This window comes from Podarcis raffonei, chromosome 4 (genome assembly GCF_027172205.1).
Source record: "Podarcis raffonei isolate rPodRaf1 chromosome 4, rPodRaf1.pri, whole genome shotgun sequence".
NCBI classification, from domain to species: domain Eukaryota; kingdom Metazoa; phylum Chordata; class Lepidosauria; order Squamata; family Lacertidae; genus Podarcis; species Podarcis raffonei.
The window spans coordinates 52,900,912-52,916,515 of record NC_070605.1 but is presented as its reverse complement, the minus strand read 5'-3'; the positions used below and the strand labels follow the sequence as shown (position 1 = coordinate 52,916,515).

The 15,604-nt window shown below is 41.6% G+C and overlaps 2 protein-coding genes across 13 annotated transcripts in view; both read left to right on the top strand.

Moving 5' to 3' along the window:
* TIAM1 (TIAM Rac1 associated GEF 1) overlaps positions 1-3,546 on the top strand; it is a 188,219-nt gene extending 184,673 nt beyond the window's left edge. For 11 of the 12 annotated variants that reach the window (XM_053386581.1, XM_053386580.1, XM_053386573.1 and 8 more), the window contains one exon: positions 637-3,546. In XM_053386581.1, coding sequence (XP_053242556.1) covers positions 637-1,121 — 485 coding nt within the window. In that variant the 3' untranslated portion in view covers positions 1,122-3,546. The remainder of the gene's footprint in view (positions 1-636) is intronic. The other variant, XM_053386582.1, reaches the window with a different exon arrangement.
* Positions 3,547-5,586: 2,040 nt separating this feature from the next.
* GRIK1 (glutamate ionotropic receptor kainate type subunit 1) overlaps positions 5,587-15,604 on the top strand; it is a 254,449-nt gene continuing 244,431 nt past the window's right edge. Inside the window, exon 1 of the mRNA XM_053386552.1 lies at positions 5,587-6,703. The gene's annotated coding sequence lies outside the window, so the exon portion shown is untranslated. The remainder of the gene's footprint in view (positions 6,704-15,604) is intronic.

Genomic DNA, 15,604 nt, shown 5'->3' with positions numbered 1-15,604 from the left:
AATCCAGCCTTTGGAACGCTCCGCAAGCTGCAGTCCTTCCATCAGGCCACACCCTTCACCAGCGTAGCTCCGCACCTCTGACTTTTGCATGGCTAGAATGCAACCCACTGTATGTACAAAGTAAGAGTCGCTTCTGCTACTGCAGCCATTTTTGCCTCTTGCCATCTCTGGCAGGCAGACCCTGGAAGGCTTCCCATGAGGGGATATGGCCCTCAGGCTGACAAAAGTTTCCCAACCTGTGCCATAGAATAATAGAGCTGCAAAGAATGGAGGACCATTAAATACCAACCACCCTTTCCACAAAGCAGGATTGGCAGTTTGTCACTGTGGCCCTGGCATGAAAAGTAAACAATTAAGTGACAAAATGGGGTCCATTATCCTAGTGTGAGGAGCTGCTAGAGGCTAGATTTCTCAAAGGTCACTGGCAAAATTTATAATTCCCAGAAACTGTCTAAAATTCGAGTTGCCTGCACAGAAAACGTTGGTGTAAAAATTGCCCACCCTTCTTCTTGTCAGTTGACCCTTGACTAACATAATTATGAAAAAAGGATTTGGAAGCCAAATTCTGGGGGGAAGTGTTTTGTAACCAATTGTTTGTAAAAGCACCTGGGGTTTTATTTTTGTGTGTGCACACAGTGTCTGCCCCAAGCAAGTCTCTTGGGAGGCGGCGGAGGAGGCTGGCTCGAAACAGATTTACCATTGATTCAGACGCCGTGTTCGCCAGCAGTCCCGAGAAAGAGCCCCAGCAGGCCTCCAACAACAAGGACACTGACCGCTGGGTAGAAGAACAGTTTGACCTCGGCCAGTACGAAGAGCAAGAGGACATTAAAGAAACCGACATTCTCAGTGATGACGAAGAATACTGCGAGCCTCTGCGGAGCACCATGGTGGAAAAAGAACTTCAGGAGCAGCTCCAGGCGGCATCCATTACAAGCAGCCAGTCGTGCCGAGGCGACAAAGTGCGGTTTGCTTTGGGGACGCACGCGTCCAGAATGACTCAGCTAAAGAAGCAAGCTGCTCTCTCTGGAATTAATGGCAGCATGGAAGGCAACAGTGAAGAGGTCATCTGGGTCCGCCGTGAAGATTTCGTACCACCAAGGAAACTGAACACTGAGCTTTAGAGCTGCCACTTTCTCATTATATGGTAGGCATAGATGTGCCCCCAACCCACCCCTTACACATTGTGGAGAATGACCCTATGGAATGCACACTTGCACATACAGTTATGGCAGCTAAACTGGTTGAAACCACACAGCCTCTCCCCCACCTTCTCGTTTCCCTTAAGGTAATGCATAACAGAGGAGGGGGAAGCAAAACAAACTGGAATGAGCTTGAGTCCTTCTCTGTACATTGCCAAGGGCTTTATTTATTCGAAACTAATCAGGCGCTGCATATTGAAATGTGATGCATAGATCTTACTAGAATACACATTGCTGTGGTTGTGTGTATGTGGGTTTTTTTAAAAAAAGAATAATAAAAATGCATCAAATTTGCTTAAGTTGATAGCACAAGCAGCAAACAAATTTTATATGTGACATGTCAATCATGGGTTCATCTTCAGCAAGGAAGCTGCAAGGATTAAGTCTTTCAGGCTGCGGTATTCTTATATCCTCCTTAAACGTCAACATTTCTCACTCTCATCCAGCAAGGGAGTTCCATGCCAAGAAGCGGACATCAGTGCATGGACTTCCCTAATTTATGGGATGCCATGGTTGGCGTTTGAGTGGAGGGGAAAAAAATCTTTCATTCAGTACCCAGGGGTATGCATGGGGTGGACCTGCACTGCGCATGCACTGCTGAACAGATATTTGGGGCTGTCAGCTCAGAATGGTCCAGTCACTTGCTTGGGGAGGAACCAGAACCAGGCTCCCCTTTCTCCCATCCCTTCACAAGTGATCAGTACTGACAACACCAAACATTTGTTTGGCATGGGAGGTACTTGTACACAGTAGCATTCACAAAGCTTACTGTCACCAAGGGAGGATCTCTGGATCCAGCAACACTATGTATATTTTAGGAATGTGTGAGGGAAAATCTGGAATTTATGTTGTGCCGAGTTCTCTTTGGTCTGTGGCTAGTCTGATTTAATGTCAACGTTGGAAGTTCTAGTTTTACATTAAAGAAAAAAATTATAACAATGCCAAACTCTTTTTTTTATTTGAAAAAGAGATCCAAATTTAACACTTGAAAAAGATATTTTTTGTATTTTACCTGAAATGCAAGGGCACAAAGGGATGGGAATTTTACAGTGTTAACCTGCAATCTTATGCACACTTGCTAGGGACTAAGTCTCATTTGACACAGCAGGACTTGTTTCCGAGTAAAGGTGCATGAGATTGTGTTTTCGTTCCAACTCTAGGATGTAAAGCAACCCTTTTAGAAAGGGTTGAGGATGTTGGTTTTATAGTATAATTCTAAACTGGAAACTCTTAGGGATAATCTTTTTTTCCTTTTTGTAAAATAAAAATAAAACTGGACAGCTGTACATATTTGAGACTGGAATTAAGTTAGCAATGTCATTAAATAGCTGAGAAACCAAGAGGGTTAAATTAATCCCTGCTGTAAATTCTGTTGGAATAGACAGTCTGCGTCTAGGATGAGTTTGATCCTCTGTGGTTGATGAAGTTAGGGCTCAGGAAAAATTGAACATTTTGTGGCCAAAAAACCTGACCTCCTCCTATTATTATCCTCTGTGATATCAGTGTACTTATTGATTGCTCCCCTGCCCCAACCCACTGTGGAATATGAGCAATGTTCTGAACAATAAAACTTCTTCTTTTTTTCAATTAAAAAATTCTTATTTAAACATCTGTAACAGGGTAAAGTTGTGACCGAAATTTAAAGATTTCCAAATAATTTTTAAAGAGCACTTTTTCTGTTTAAATATTTATATAGCTTTCCCATTTTAGTTTTGATCTGCGAAAAAAAAGGGGGGGGAGAGAGAGTTTTGTTGTTTGGTTTGGGGTTTTTTGAAGGGATCATTTTTGTATCTATTGATGTTTGACACATTAGTAGGTATGCTGAAAGCCTAAAATTTTATAATAGCTTTAGGGATTCTATTTTATACAATCAGCTGTGGCTATATTTTGAGACGTGAATGGAAAATGTTACCGGGCGGCAGCACCAGCTGCCTCGTGTCCCAGCCAATATTGGAGTCTCACCCGCACTATATTCAGTGTTTTGAAAGTTTTATTGTCTTTAACTTTTGCAATCTCTTCATTGTTTTCTTAAAAAAGCTTTAGCAAGGTTTTTACACCCTGTGTTATCTCACTATATTTAAATTCAAGTCGGTTGTGTACCAATTTATTAGACATGACAATGTTTTAGCTGTCCCCAGTAGAATACAATAAGCTTGTCAAATGCTGAACGTCCTGTACTTGGAGGGTGCCATTGTTCTTGTACATAACGTCATGAACTGTCAATGTCAAAGGTTCTTATATATTTCTTTTATAAGCTGAAAGAAGGTCTATTTTTATGTTTTTAGGTATATGAATGGAACGTTGTAAATGCCTGTCAAATAAAATAATATGGGGGGAAATATTGGAATAGCGTTGTCATGGCTGCGTGTGGCTATCCTGGTCTCTTTCAGTATAGACTGCTGCATTTGCCTAACCAAAGAACATCAGCACAACCCAGGCAAGCCTAAGCATTCTTAAAATTCCAAAAGCACATTCCAGCCCATGTTTAGGTTGCCTATTGAAACTGATGAGACTTAGACCGGCCTTAACTTTGGCCGAGTAGATCCCCTCATTTCAAATACACACACCTGTTTCTTGATCCCAACATATGTGGCACAATACAAGTCCTCTTATCTGAACCTTGAATTTCTTGCAGGTCTGGTCCTGATTTGGTACTGCAGGTCAGTCGTGACTCAAAGTTTCAACTGTGCTGTCCTTGTATCTATTTTGTAAGAGGATGTTGGGTAACATAAAGTGTACACCCGCATCACTCTCTCCCCACAAACAGGGCAGGCTTGCACATTCAGAAATTCTCTAAGTCTTGTGAACAAACGAGAGAGGTGCACAGGCTATAGGTATGCATAAACACCTATTTCATCTTTTTCTTCAGACCCCTTTCAGCCTAACAAGCTTGAGTGTGAACCCTGGGCGACTTTGTGGATGGGTGGTCTTCTGGGAGAGTTAGCTGAACGAAATGGGGTTGCATTCCCTCTGAAGGAGAAGAGATACAGCGTGGGCATACTCCTTGAACCACCATTGTCATTTGAAGCTTAGGTGGCCTCTGTGGGTAGGAGAGCCTTTTGTTAGCTTTGTCAGCTCTGGACATTCCTGGATAGGGATAACCTGACCACTGTGGTTCACGTGCAGGTAACCTCAAGGGTGGATTATTGCAATGCGCCCTATGGGGGGATGCCATTGGGTCTGGTCTGGAAGCTTCAATTAGTGCAGAATACTATGGCTAGACTGGTCTGGGAACTGACCTCCAGCACATGGCACTGGTGTTTAAAAACCTGCACTGGATTCCTATAGAATTCTCTCCAGGAAGATAGACTGCCTGTCTGGGCTTACAGACTCTTTGAGTTCTCTGGGCAAGCACCACAACACATCTGCGCTTTTATCTGTTAACTGGTAGCAAGCAATTCAAAATATTGAATTGGCTGTTGCTGTCCAATTAACAAAAGGTAATTGTCCACAACATATTTCAAAGGCAACAGGGTTTTGTGGGATTTCCACTTGTGGAAAGGGACTTTACCTGTGTGCTCCTAAATTTGTTTTGGGATTCCCCTCAACTCTCTGGAGCAGATTAGGGGAGGGGGCAGGGTATGCAAGGCGGAGAAGAAGAGGAGAAGCCCAATAGTGCAAGTGGGAATCCTTGCCTTGGTAGGATGTTTACTTAGCATTGCATTGGATACAAGCCACTCTTTTTCAACTTCCATTGAACTAATCTCATTTTGGTGAATTACCTCCTTTGAAATTCGCCATGTATTATTCACCATCAGCATGGATTTTGGCTAATATAATTGCACCAAACATTGATTTATAAATCAACCGACCATACAAGGATGAATTTGATTTAACAGGGGGAAAGTATTAGTGAGAAGAGGTTACAAGGTAAGTGTAATCCAGTAACTTGCACCTGGTCCATCACAGTAATCATGATGTTTATACAGGCATTTCCCTTGGTTCACAGGTGCTGTGGCTGACATTTGATAAACAATAGCGTATTTTGGCTTTTAGATTTTCAGTCTAAAAGCTGCCACTTTTCTTCAAATACTTCGAAAACACATTAATAACAAAATTCTCTTTCCAGTTTTCACTCTTCTGTTAAATTAATGAAAGAACTGGATCAGACCAGAGGCCCAGTTCATCTAGCATTCTGTTCCCAATCCCGAATTAAATGTCTGCACAGTAGATGTTCAAGTCTGCCTTTCTGATATCTCCTCTGTTCTACCTGATGCATAATCTGAGATCTGTTTCATAAAACCTGAGTCAATTTCAAGAACATCCTCAGATACTTTTATCAAAGCACTGGGGGAGCAGCTGTTGGAACAAAAATGATGGTGTGTGTGTGTGTGTGTGTGTGTGTGTGTGTGTAGATGCACAGCTCTAAACAGTCTTTGAACGGCAGCCTTCCAGAGGTAAGCCAGCTGGATGCCATGCTACATCTGTACACCCAGAAAGGAGTGGATTTCCAGATTCCTTGCTTGTCCGCTACTGAAGGGACATGCAATTTGATTCAAGTTGGTGTCAATGAAGTTTGCTGAGCTAATATGTGCCACTGGCTATTTTAATGGTCTACATATTTTTTTAAAATGAAACAATCTCAGTTTGAATTAAAGCACACACTATATGCCAGGTGCCATGGGGTTTAAACCAGGACCTCTGTGTATTGAGGGCTGGGTCATTGCTCTGTATGCCACCAGGACTGCTGGTTAGAAAAGAGAAATGGAGACAGTTGAAAATGAGACATTTGCTCAACAGCCCAGAATCCTCCTCTCTTGAGGAACTGTGTGACCCCAGAGAGCCAGATTCTTGCCTCTCTCTGATAAAAAGCTGCCCTCCATTGGTCTGAGTATTTTATCAGAGAGAAAGGCCAGCAGGTTATCTTTGTACATTAACAGACTAATGGTTTTCTACTGGCCTGGATGTCTATAGAAATGTTTGGTAACATTTTTCTTCCCAGTCATTGTCCTTCATTATCATTGTCCCTTCATAACTGGAGCCTCTAAAAGCCTCCCAAACAGCCAATTTTGTGCAAATGTCACAAATTACTTCTGCTAATTTGTTCTTTTTGAAGGGTGGCAGCAATGGGAGTGTTTTCTGATCTTGCTCAGCCCTGGCTATTTTATTATCTGCTTTTAATAATTCTGCACTACTCTTTTTTTCAATGAAGTCAATTGCATGCGTAACAGTGCATAGATCAAGTCGCCAAATGTGTTGACCCGAAAAGGCAAGCTGGTCTGGAAGCCTCGCTTGCAGCATATTGATGGTCAAGATGACCCCTACCTAACTGGTAGCAGCTGTAGCACTGAGCTCATATGCATTTCACATGCTTTGATGTAGCCCCAGGCATAGCTAGAGGGGGAGGTAATGATTAATACCATCCACCTGTGTTCCCAGGTGACTTAGCCTGCCAGGGCCTTTGTGTATCTTTACTTGAGTGCAGACAAGTAATCTCCTTTCTGTGGAGTCCATCCTGCAGAATGCTGTGATCGGGGCAAGGAGGGAACTGTTGGACCTTTGTTGTAAGTTCGTAACCTTCTTTAATAAACTGTTAGACCTGATGTATCTTTCTGTGGAACCCCTGCATTTCTGAACTCCTGTGAGTCGTCCTCTGGCTCTGCAGGGCGTTTCACCAAGCTGTTCAAACACTAAACAAAATCTTCAAGATAATGAAATGCAATTATAGCCACACTCTGGTGTTTTGTATGTGTCTTTCGGCTGACTTGAATGAAGCAACTCTCATAACTAAGAATGCATAATAAAGCTAGATAGGTGCTTCCTGCCCACTGCATCCATTACAATGAAGGCCACTAGAGGGGAAATCCTTTACCAAAAAATAATAAAGGAGCAATGAATAAGCACAGATCCTGTAATGATAAAATAACACCACTGGACAGCCTAGTGATGGTTGGAGGACAGCCATATGCTATAATGGATCAAGAAGACCTCTGCAATTTTAAGCCACTGAAGATGTTGAGGTTTTGATGCCTTTATGCAATTTTATGTTGATTGATGTTGCATGAAATTTATGGCAAAGTTGGTAATCAAATATAGATAACAGGCATCAAATAGACATCTGGCCCCTGGTGGCAGCCTGCGCACCCAAGCAAAGATGCCAAGTTAATAAGATAAGAGCTAATGTTATTTTTTGAATGCTGCAAAATGTGTAGAACACATTTACATTGGTCAAAGCATTAAATGTGAATTTCAATGCCAAACATACTTGTGGTTGTAAAATTTACAACCCTGTAGTTCAACAGTTTTCTGATTTCATAGATATATCACTGCGTAGTAATTTCACATGGAAAGAAAGATTTGATGACACTTAGCAGTAAGATTAATCGGGAACATTTCTGTTGTGTGGCCAGAAGGGGGCAGTCCTTCCTTAAGAACAATGTGTAAAACCTTGATTGATTGATTTTTTTTTTTTAAAATGTAAGCACAGTGCTATTTGGGTTTTGATCAAAATTAAATTAAAACCGGGAGGCCTTTTCTGCTTATTTGGATGTTGTATTTGCTGCTGGAATGGAATACAGATAGATATAGAACAATGATCCTTCTAGGTTGCTTTTGAATTTTGCGTCATTCAATCAGGAAAAAGCAATTTTAAGGGATGAATTTAGATTTGCTTTTAATTTGAGGAAGATTAAAACTTTTAATTAACTCTCTAATACCTCCTTTAGGAATGGAGCACCTTTCTAGTCTTTTAATCACTAATCACAAAATGGTCTAATCGTGTTTGATGTAATAATACCGGTTTAAAGCAGCCGACTTCTTAGGGACGTAGTGAGCTGCCTTATACCAGGTCAGGCTAGTTGTCCAATTAGTCCTCTGTTCTCCACTGTGACTGCAATGCTCTAGGGCAGGGTTGGTGAACATGTAGCACAGCAACATCTGTAGGGCCACAACTACCGCTATTTATATACAGTGGTAACTCAGAAGTCAAACAGAACCCATTCTGGAAGTCCATTCGACTTCCAAAACGTTTGGAAACCAAGGCGCAGCTTCCGATTGGCTGCAGGAAGCTCCTGTGGCCAATTGGAAGCTGCATAAGCCACGTCAGATGTTCGGGTTCCAAAGAACGTTCACAAACGGGAACACCCACTTCGAGGCATTTGGGAGCCAAAACGTTTGACTCGCAAGTCAACCAAAGTACAGTGGTACCTCGGGTTACATACGCTTCAGGTTACATATGCTTCAGGTTACAGACTCCGCTAACCCAGAAATAGTACCTCGGGTTAAGAACTTTGCTTCAGGATGAGAACAGAAATTGTGCTCCGGTGGCACGGCAACAGCAGGAGGCCCCGTTAGCTAAAGTGGTGCTTCAGGTTAAGAACAGTTTCAGCTTAAGAACGAACCTACAGAACAAATTAAGTACTTAACCCGAGGTACCACTGTATGACTTTTCCTTTCCTTTATTCATTTCCTTTATGAATATATATTTACAAAGCGGTAAAAACACACACAGAAGAATTGATTGCATAAAAACAGCTAAAATATTTTCACACATGAAAACAATCTCTCACACACATATACACATACACACCCACCCACCCACACCATACGCTTCTACCCCTGCTTGCGTTGCTCACTAACCCTGTCTGTTTGCCAACCCCACCAACCCCCTTGGCCTCTTGCCAACACCCCTCCACTCACAGCTCCGTCATCCCTCCCTTGCTGTTCTGTCATCAACTTTTTCCCCTTACAAAAGTATAATATAGTATACCCAATATGCTAAGAAATATCAAAAATAATTAAATCACCTGTTCAGGCTTCCCCATAACCGCGATTATAGAATATATGGATGGGTAACACAAAAGCTTGTTGCTTTAGAGATCTTTTGACATGGATGTAAGCTGCAGCTAGGATTTCAATAGCCCAGCAATGAAAAACCTTGAAAAACCTGCTTTTGTTTGTGTGGTATAAGAACGTGCGGAATTTGGCTATTGTGAGGAAAATACACATCAACTATGAGTTTCCAAGGTGGGAGGGTGGAGGATCCAAAACATTTCTATGTCATCTGGTGGGATGTTATTTCTTATGCTTTGGACCTAGATTGTCAATATTCACCATCCACGCCAGCTTGGCAAATACAGATGTCTCAATTCATACTGGTGTGCTACCATTTCCTTTTCTTATTATTTATTCATTGTTTGCTTTGTATATGGTATGGTATAATATCCTGCAACTTCACTTTTGGGCTGTTAGTAATGTCAATGAAACTATATAAAAACACAGTACAGTGGTACCTCGGGTTACAGACGCTTCAGGTTACAGACTCCACTAACCCAGAAATAGTACCTCTTTGCTTCAGGATGAGAACAGAAATTGTGCGGCGGCAGAAGCAGGAGGCCCCATTAGCTAAAGTGGTACCTCAGGTTAAAAACAGTTTCAGGTTAAGAATGGATCTCCTGAATGAATTAAGTTCTTAACCTGAGGTACCACTGTATATATATCCACAATTTAAAATGTGCTGCCTCCTCGAGAGGTCCAGAGGGTGGCAACACAAGAATGGGCCTTCTCTGCAGTGGCTCCCATCTATGGAATGCTCTCCCCAGGGAAGTTCGCCTGGTGCCTTCATTATACACCTTTAGACACCAAGCAAAAATGTTCCTTTTAAACTAGGCCTTTGGTTGATCTGATTGAAATCCTATGCCCTTTTAAAATGTGGGGGGTTTTTTGGGGGGGAGAGGGCTATTGGGTTGTTGTTTTTATTTTTATTATGTATTTTGTGGTTTTATATCTTGATTTTATTCTGTGAACCGCCCTGAGACACACACCCACCCCCGGGTATAGGGCAGTATATAAATTCAATAAATAATTAAATAAACACTACATATATGAAGTAAATTCAAGTCCAATACTGATATATGTTGCATAAGTCTTCAGTTAGAAGGCTTGTTGGAAGACAAATGTCTTCAACAGGTGTTGGCAGGACAGTAGATCTCAGCTCCTGCTGCTCAGGGAGCCATGAGCAGAGATGGCTTATAACCTCCATCTGGCCATGTAAATGTTCCTCAAGGCATGAACACTTCAGATGTTCTTCCGTGAGCAGGACAGATGTTTTGTACTCTCTTTCAGATATCTAAGGGAAAATATGAATTGACTGGTGAATTGGAATGCACAGTGACAATTCAGGTGAAAATATGGAGACTGCACACCAACAATTTTATAGAGACAGTTTTTAAAACCTTGGCGGGCTAAACGTACGTTTTGCACCCTGTTATGAAACCAGCAAGACTTCTTGTCTTGTAAAGCTGCACAAATTTTATCTACATTCGATTGTTTACTATCTTGGCAAGAGAGCAAACATACTCTAACAGATGTGTCTGACTGGGCACTGTGAGTTTTACAAACCAAATATATACTTACACCAAGCTATGCCTGAAGCAGGAGTCTTTTATGCATCGCTCTAACCAGTGCAGCCTGGAGTCAAGCGCACATTGTATTTCTGTCCAGTCATTATTCAGGTAACAAACCAGGTTCTCCAGCGACCTCTGCTATTGGTGTTGGTTTCTCCATTTCACTATTTGAGATTATGTTATCCAACCTGGTACCCTCCAGAAATTGCTGGACTATAACTCCCATCATCCCTGACCATTGCCTATGCTGGCAGCACTAATGACAACTGGATGCCAACAACATCTGGAGGACCTCATACTGGTTACTTCTGACTGGGATAGCCCATAGGTTTTTGTTTTTTTAAAAAATGGATATTTTGAATACAGTAAGAAGCTGGATTTCAGTTTCTTTCTTTCTGATAGCTCTTGGACTAAGAGTCTTGCCCAAGATTCTTCCAAGCTTATATTTTGTATTTGATCAAGGTCTGTGTGAAGGAGCTGTTGCTATATTAAAGGAACTAGTTGGTTGGAATAATATATTGCTGGAGAGGCAAAGGAGGCATGGAGTTCACATTAGACAGAAAATTGCCTCACAGAAGTAGTACTAGCAAGCATGTCTTACCATCCCTCTGGGCCACCCACACAAAGCATGTTAATCAGTTGGGCCTAGCAGTAATTGGGGGTCTTGCAGTCAGATGTGCTGATTCGACTTTATCACTGGAACTTTATTACTGATTATTTTATTTATTGAATTTGTAAAACCACCCATTGATAAATATTTCCTAGGTGATTTGGTGACTAAAGAACATTTTAAAAAGATAATAAATTGTTTCACAAATTCCAGTTCTTCAAGTGGTGAGAACTTCAGGGATGTAACATGTATCGGGGTTTTGTTTTCTTGGAGCGAAGCCAAAAAGAGACTTAAGGAATTGTTGTGATATAAAAAGGTAGAGACCCCAACCGTTAGGTCCAGTTGTGGCCGACTCTGGGGTTGTGGCGCTCATCTCGCTTTATTGGCCAAGGGAGCCGGCGTACAGCTTCTAGGTCATGTGGCCAGCATCACTAAGTCGCTTCTGGCGAACCAGAGCAGCGCACGGAAACGCCATTTACCTTCCCGCCGGAGTGGTACTTATTTATCTACTTGCACTTTGACATGCTTTCGAACTGCTAGGTGGGCAGGAGCGGGGACCGAGCAACAGGAGCTCACCCTGTTGCGGGGATTTGAACCGCTGACCTTCTGATCGGCAAGTCCTAGGCTCTGTGGTTTAACCCACAGCGCCACCCGCGTCCCTTGTCGTGATATATATATGGTTTATTTACACATATATACAGATAAGCATAGGACGAGGTACAGCTAAACTCCAGCAGATATCTGAAAGTTCAATGCTTCAGACAAGATTTCTAGGATGACATAGCCAGCTTCCCAAATGTTGCTGGTTCTCAGAGTTTAAAACTGTTGCGATTGGTTATTATTTCATGCCAAGATCATAATAATTTAGGATGAGCAAGTGAACACTCTTGAAGGAAACAGTGGTAAATAAATTCCTAATTTTTGTTGCAGTTGCCATACAGAATAGTGTGCATAACCGTCTTCCCCATCTTGCTGCCATCCAGGTACCATCATCCCTGACCATTGGCCATATTGGCTGGAGTTTATGGGAGCTGTAGTAAAAAAAAAATCTGAACAGCACTGGTCTGGGGAAGGCTAAAATATAACGTCATGAATGAGGATGAAATGTTATCATACACACAATGCCCATCCACAAAGGGTTGGAACCAGAGATCATTCTGCAGAAGGGGATTGGTGGAGGATAACTTTGGTGCCCCATTCTCTCTGGTAACTCGTTCAGTCCTTTCAGAGTTCTGGGACTTTCTTGGGAACTGTGGTATGTGGGGCTGAGGAAGAAGGAAGGGAGTGCAGGAAATCAGATAGAGGTAACTTCTATGAGGGGGAGGACCTGCTCAGAGAAAGTGTTCGCACCTCATCTGTGACCAAAGAGATTTGCTTGTAGTACAACATCTCCTAACAGAAGATAAATAATATATAGTCTATCCTTGTTTTGGCCCAAAGTAATATCCTGTTGAGATGGGAATGATTCTGTTTGTAACCTTGAACATCCTTTTTTAAAACTCCAAGACTCTTCTCTTTCCTCACCCTGCTGTTCTGACCACATTTTTCAAATAAATAAACTGAAGTTGCCCTTCTTGAGATACCGAAGAGAGAGAAGTCTGTGTATGTAATACTCTGTAAGTTGGACCTTTTTCGGGTAGCCCCAGGGGTTTTTGCATTCACTCTTCCAGAAACTGTAGCTGTTGGGTAGAAGCTAGCTATTGTTCAGTTATCATTCCAACTGAAGCAATTAATTTGAACGCTGTTGGAATAAGTTGCTACTCAGAGGGGGAGTGCTTCTGCCTTCAAGGGGAAAAACAGAAATGTGAGCCGGTTTTTGTTTCAGAGAAACAGCTTTGAAGAAAAGGGTATTGCTATGGCCTCATGCCAGGGCCTCCATATATACTGTCTCCTCCTTAGTCTCCGTTAGGTTAATAAAATTCTTTTCCTCGGCACAGTCTTTTGGCATAACACACCAGATGCTTGCAGACACTGCCAAGGTCAAAAAGGTTTGTTAGTGATGGAAACAAAGCAATGGAAAGTCAATTAACAGAGCAAAAAAATGCCCAGCCCTTCAACCTTTATGCCACTTACTGTAGGCCCAACTCACTTATTTTCACATACAGGTATGCATAGAGGCCAGGCCCTAATATTAGGCAAAGTGAGGCAACTGTCTCAGGTGGCAGCTGCTGGAGGGCAGCAGTGGCAGCCCCTTGGCTGTCTCTCCTAAGGCCCCCTGGCCATTTCCTGCTGTTAGAGGACCAAGCTGTATGGCCTGTCCTGGCCCTCAGACGCAGCGGAGGATGTCATTTTGTCACCATTGTTGGAGTATGATTCAGTTGCCAGTTCAGCCAGCTTCTGTAATTGAAATGAGGAGGGGACACCATCTTGTCCTTTGCCTCAGGCTATGTGCACCCCTCTCTCATCAAGATAGTTGGTGTTAGACTTAGGACTCTGCAGATCAAAGTTCAAATCCCCACTTGTGTAAATGTGGTAGCAGTAGTAATGAAGTGTGCATGCATGCATGAATGCATGAATGAATGAATACCTGTATTGCCCAGGCTTTCTCTGACCCATAAAATCAGACCATAAATTCCTTTTTACTTGTTTTTATACACTGTTATACTTTTATTTTACTGCTTTTACATTTTGTGTTATTGATATTGTTTATTAATACTGTACACTCCTTATAGATTTTTAAATATCAAGTATTTTGTAAATATATTTAAACAAAATGAGCATTTATAGAATTAGGTGCATGGCTGTTTTTTTTAATAAAAAAAAAGCATCTTCAGAAGGTAAGCAGCTTAATCATTTCTCAGCAACCTCCCCCTCCCCCCAGTTTTAAGACGATGTACCTTCTTGTACTCTCACACTTGTGACAGTGTATTTTGTAATCCTGCTGTGTGTAATGACAGCAATTTATCTTGGCATTTTTATTTTAAAATAGTACAGCATGAAATGGCCACCACATTGAATGTATATACATATGTATGAATAAATAAATAAATAAATTCTGACAGAAATCAATCTAGCCTGCTAATAAAATGGCAAGACTGGTGTTCACCATTCACACTGAGGACGTTGCTGAGATCTCTGAGGCAACTGATCCCAAAGTTTTAAGGGTACTTTCCCATCCTTTAAGTTTCTCTGTAGGTCTCATCTATTTAGTTTCAAAGGGATTGCTTGTGCTATTAAATAAATAAAAATGCTTTGATACTTTGCTGGGTCAGCATTTGTAGACTGGATAGTATCTGTCTTTTTATAAGTAGCTTCAGAATGAGTAAAACAGTTGATCAGTAGCACACAGGTTTTGTCCTAGAGATAATAGGGAGAACAAATGATTTTGAAATACAAGCAAAAGCTGAAGAGTTGCCCTTCGTGGGCCTGGGCTGGTTGACATATTTGTGGGAAACTGTTTCTAAATATTGATTGCTGTTGCTGAATTGGTGTGTCTTTGGTTTTTGTGTGTGAATTTTTAACTCTTGTTAGATAATCTTATGTGTAAATTGCCTTGAAACACTGGAGTAGAAGGTGATTAATAATTCAATGATGATAATAATGCTAAGCCCCAGAGACTGAGGGCTAGGAGATTAAAGATCTCTTTCTCTCCTGAGCTATGCATGTCTAGCAGTGGAAGTTAACAACTTCTAATGCCAGGCTGTTGAAGAACAAATCAGTAGCAAGACAAGTGGAAACTGAGTTTCAGAGAAGTGACATGAGTTGACAAAGCCGTCACAGGAGGTTAGTGTCAGAGTTCATACACAGGTATTGTTACTCCCATACCACCATGGCAACAAAAACGCATTGTTGCAAAAAGCCTGCTCTCTTTATGTTAATTGTATGTTGACATGAAGTTCACCTCCCTGGCAGTGCACTAATTTGAGCTTTGTCAGACAGATAAAGATATTAGGCTAATGCTTTTTTTTCTCTCCCCTGAGTGCAAGGTTTTAGTCAGTGAACAGAATTAATTGTGTTGATGTAATGGCATTAATGTCTCCTCCAAATGCCTGTCTGCTGTCACGGTAGGTGAGGGATTTGACAAGTGTAATATTGCTGTCAGGATTTTTTATTATCTTCCAGTTATCCAGACAATAAAAGCCAGCCATTTGGAAGAGAGCATGAGGAGGCATTAGGGCGTAATGAGGTTCAACATGGGGACCAATTTTGTTGATGGAAAAAAGCAAGTGTGACAAGGCCCTTTGATTCAAAACATTTCTGAACCTGAGGCAGAAGTGCTCCTATAGACTGCATAGGATAGTGTACACAAGGGATAGTATGATATGTATCTCTTTCACAGGACCCACATTGGCAGAAAATACTGAACAGTTGAAGGGGTGAGGCAAAAATGAAATCTTCCTGCCTCACAGATATTTGGTTACTTCAAGTGCCTGTGTTTCTTGATCCAGGATATGCACCTCTGGTGTTTGTGTAAGGAAATATTACAGGTATCTAATAATGGAGGTATACTA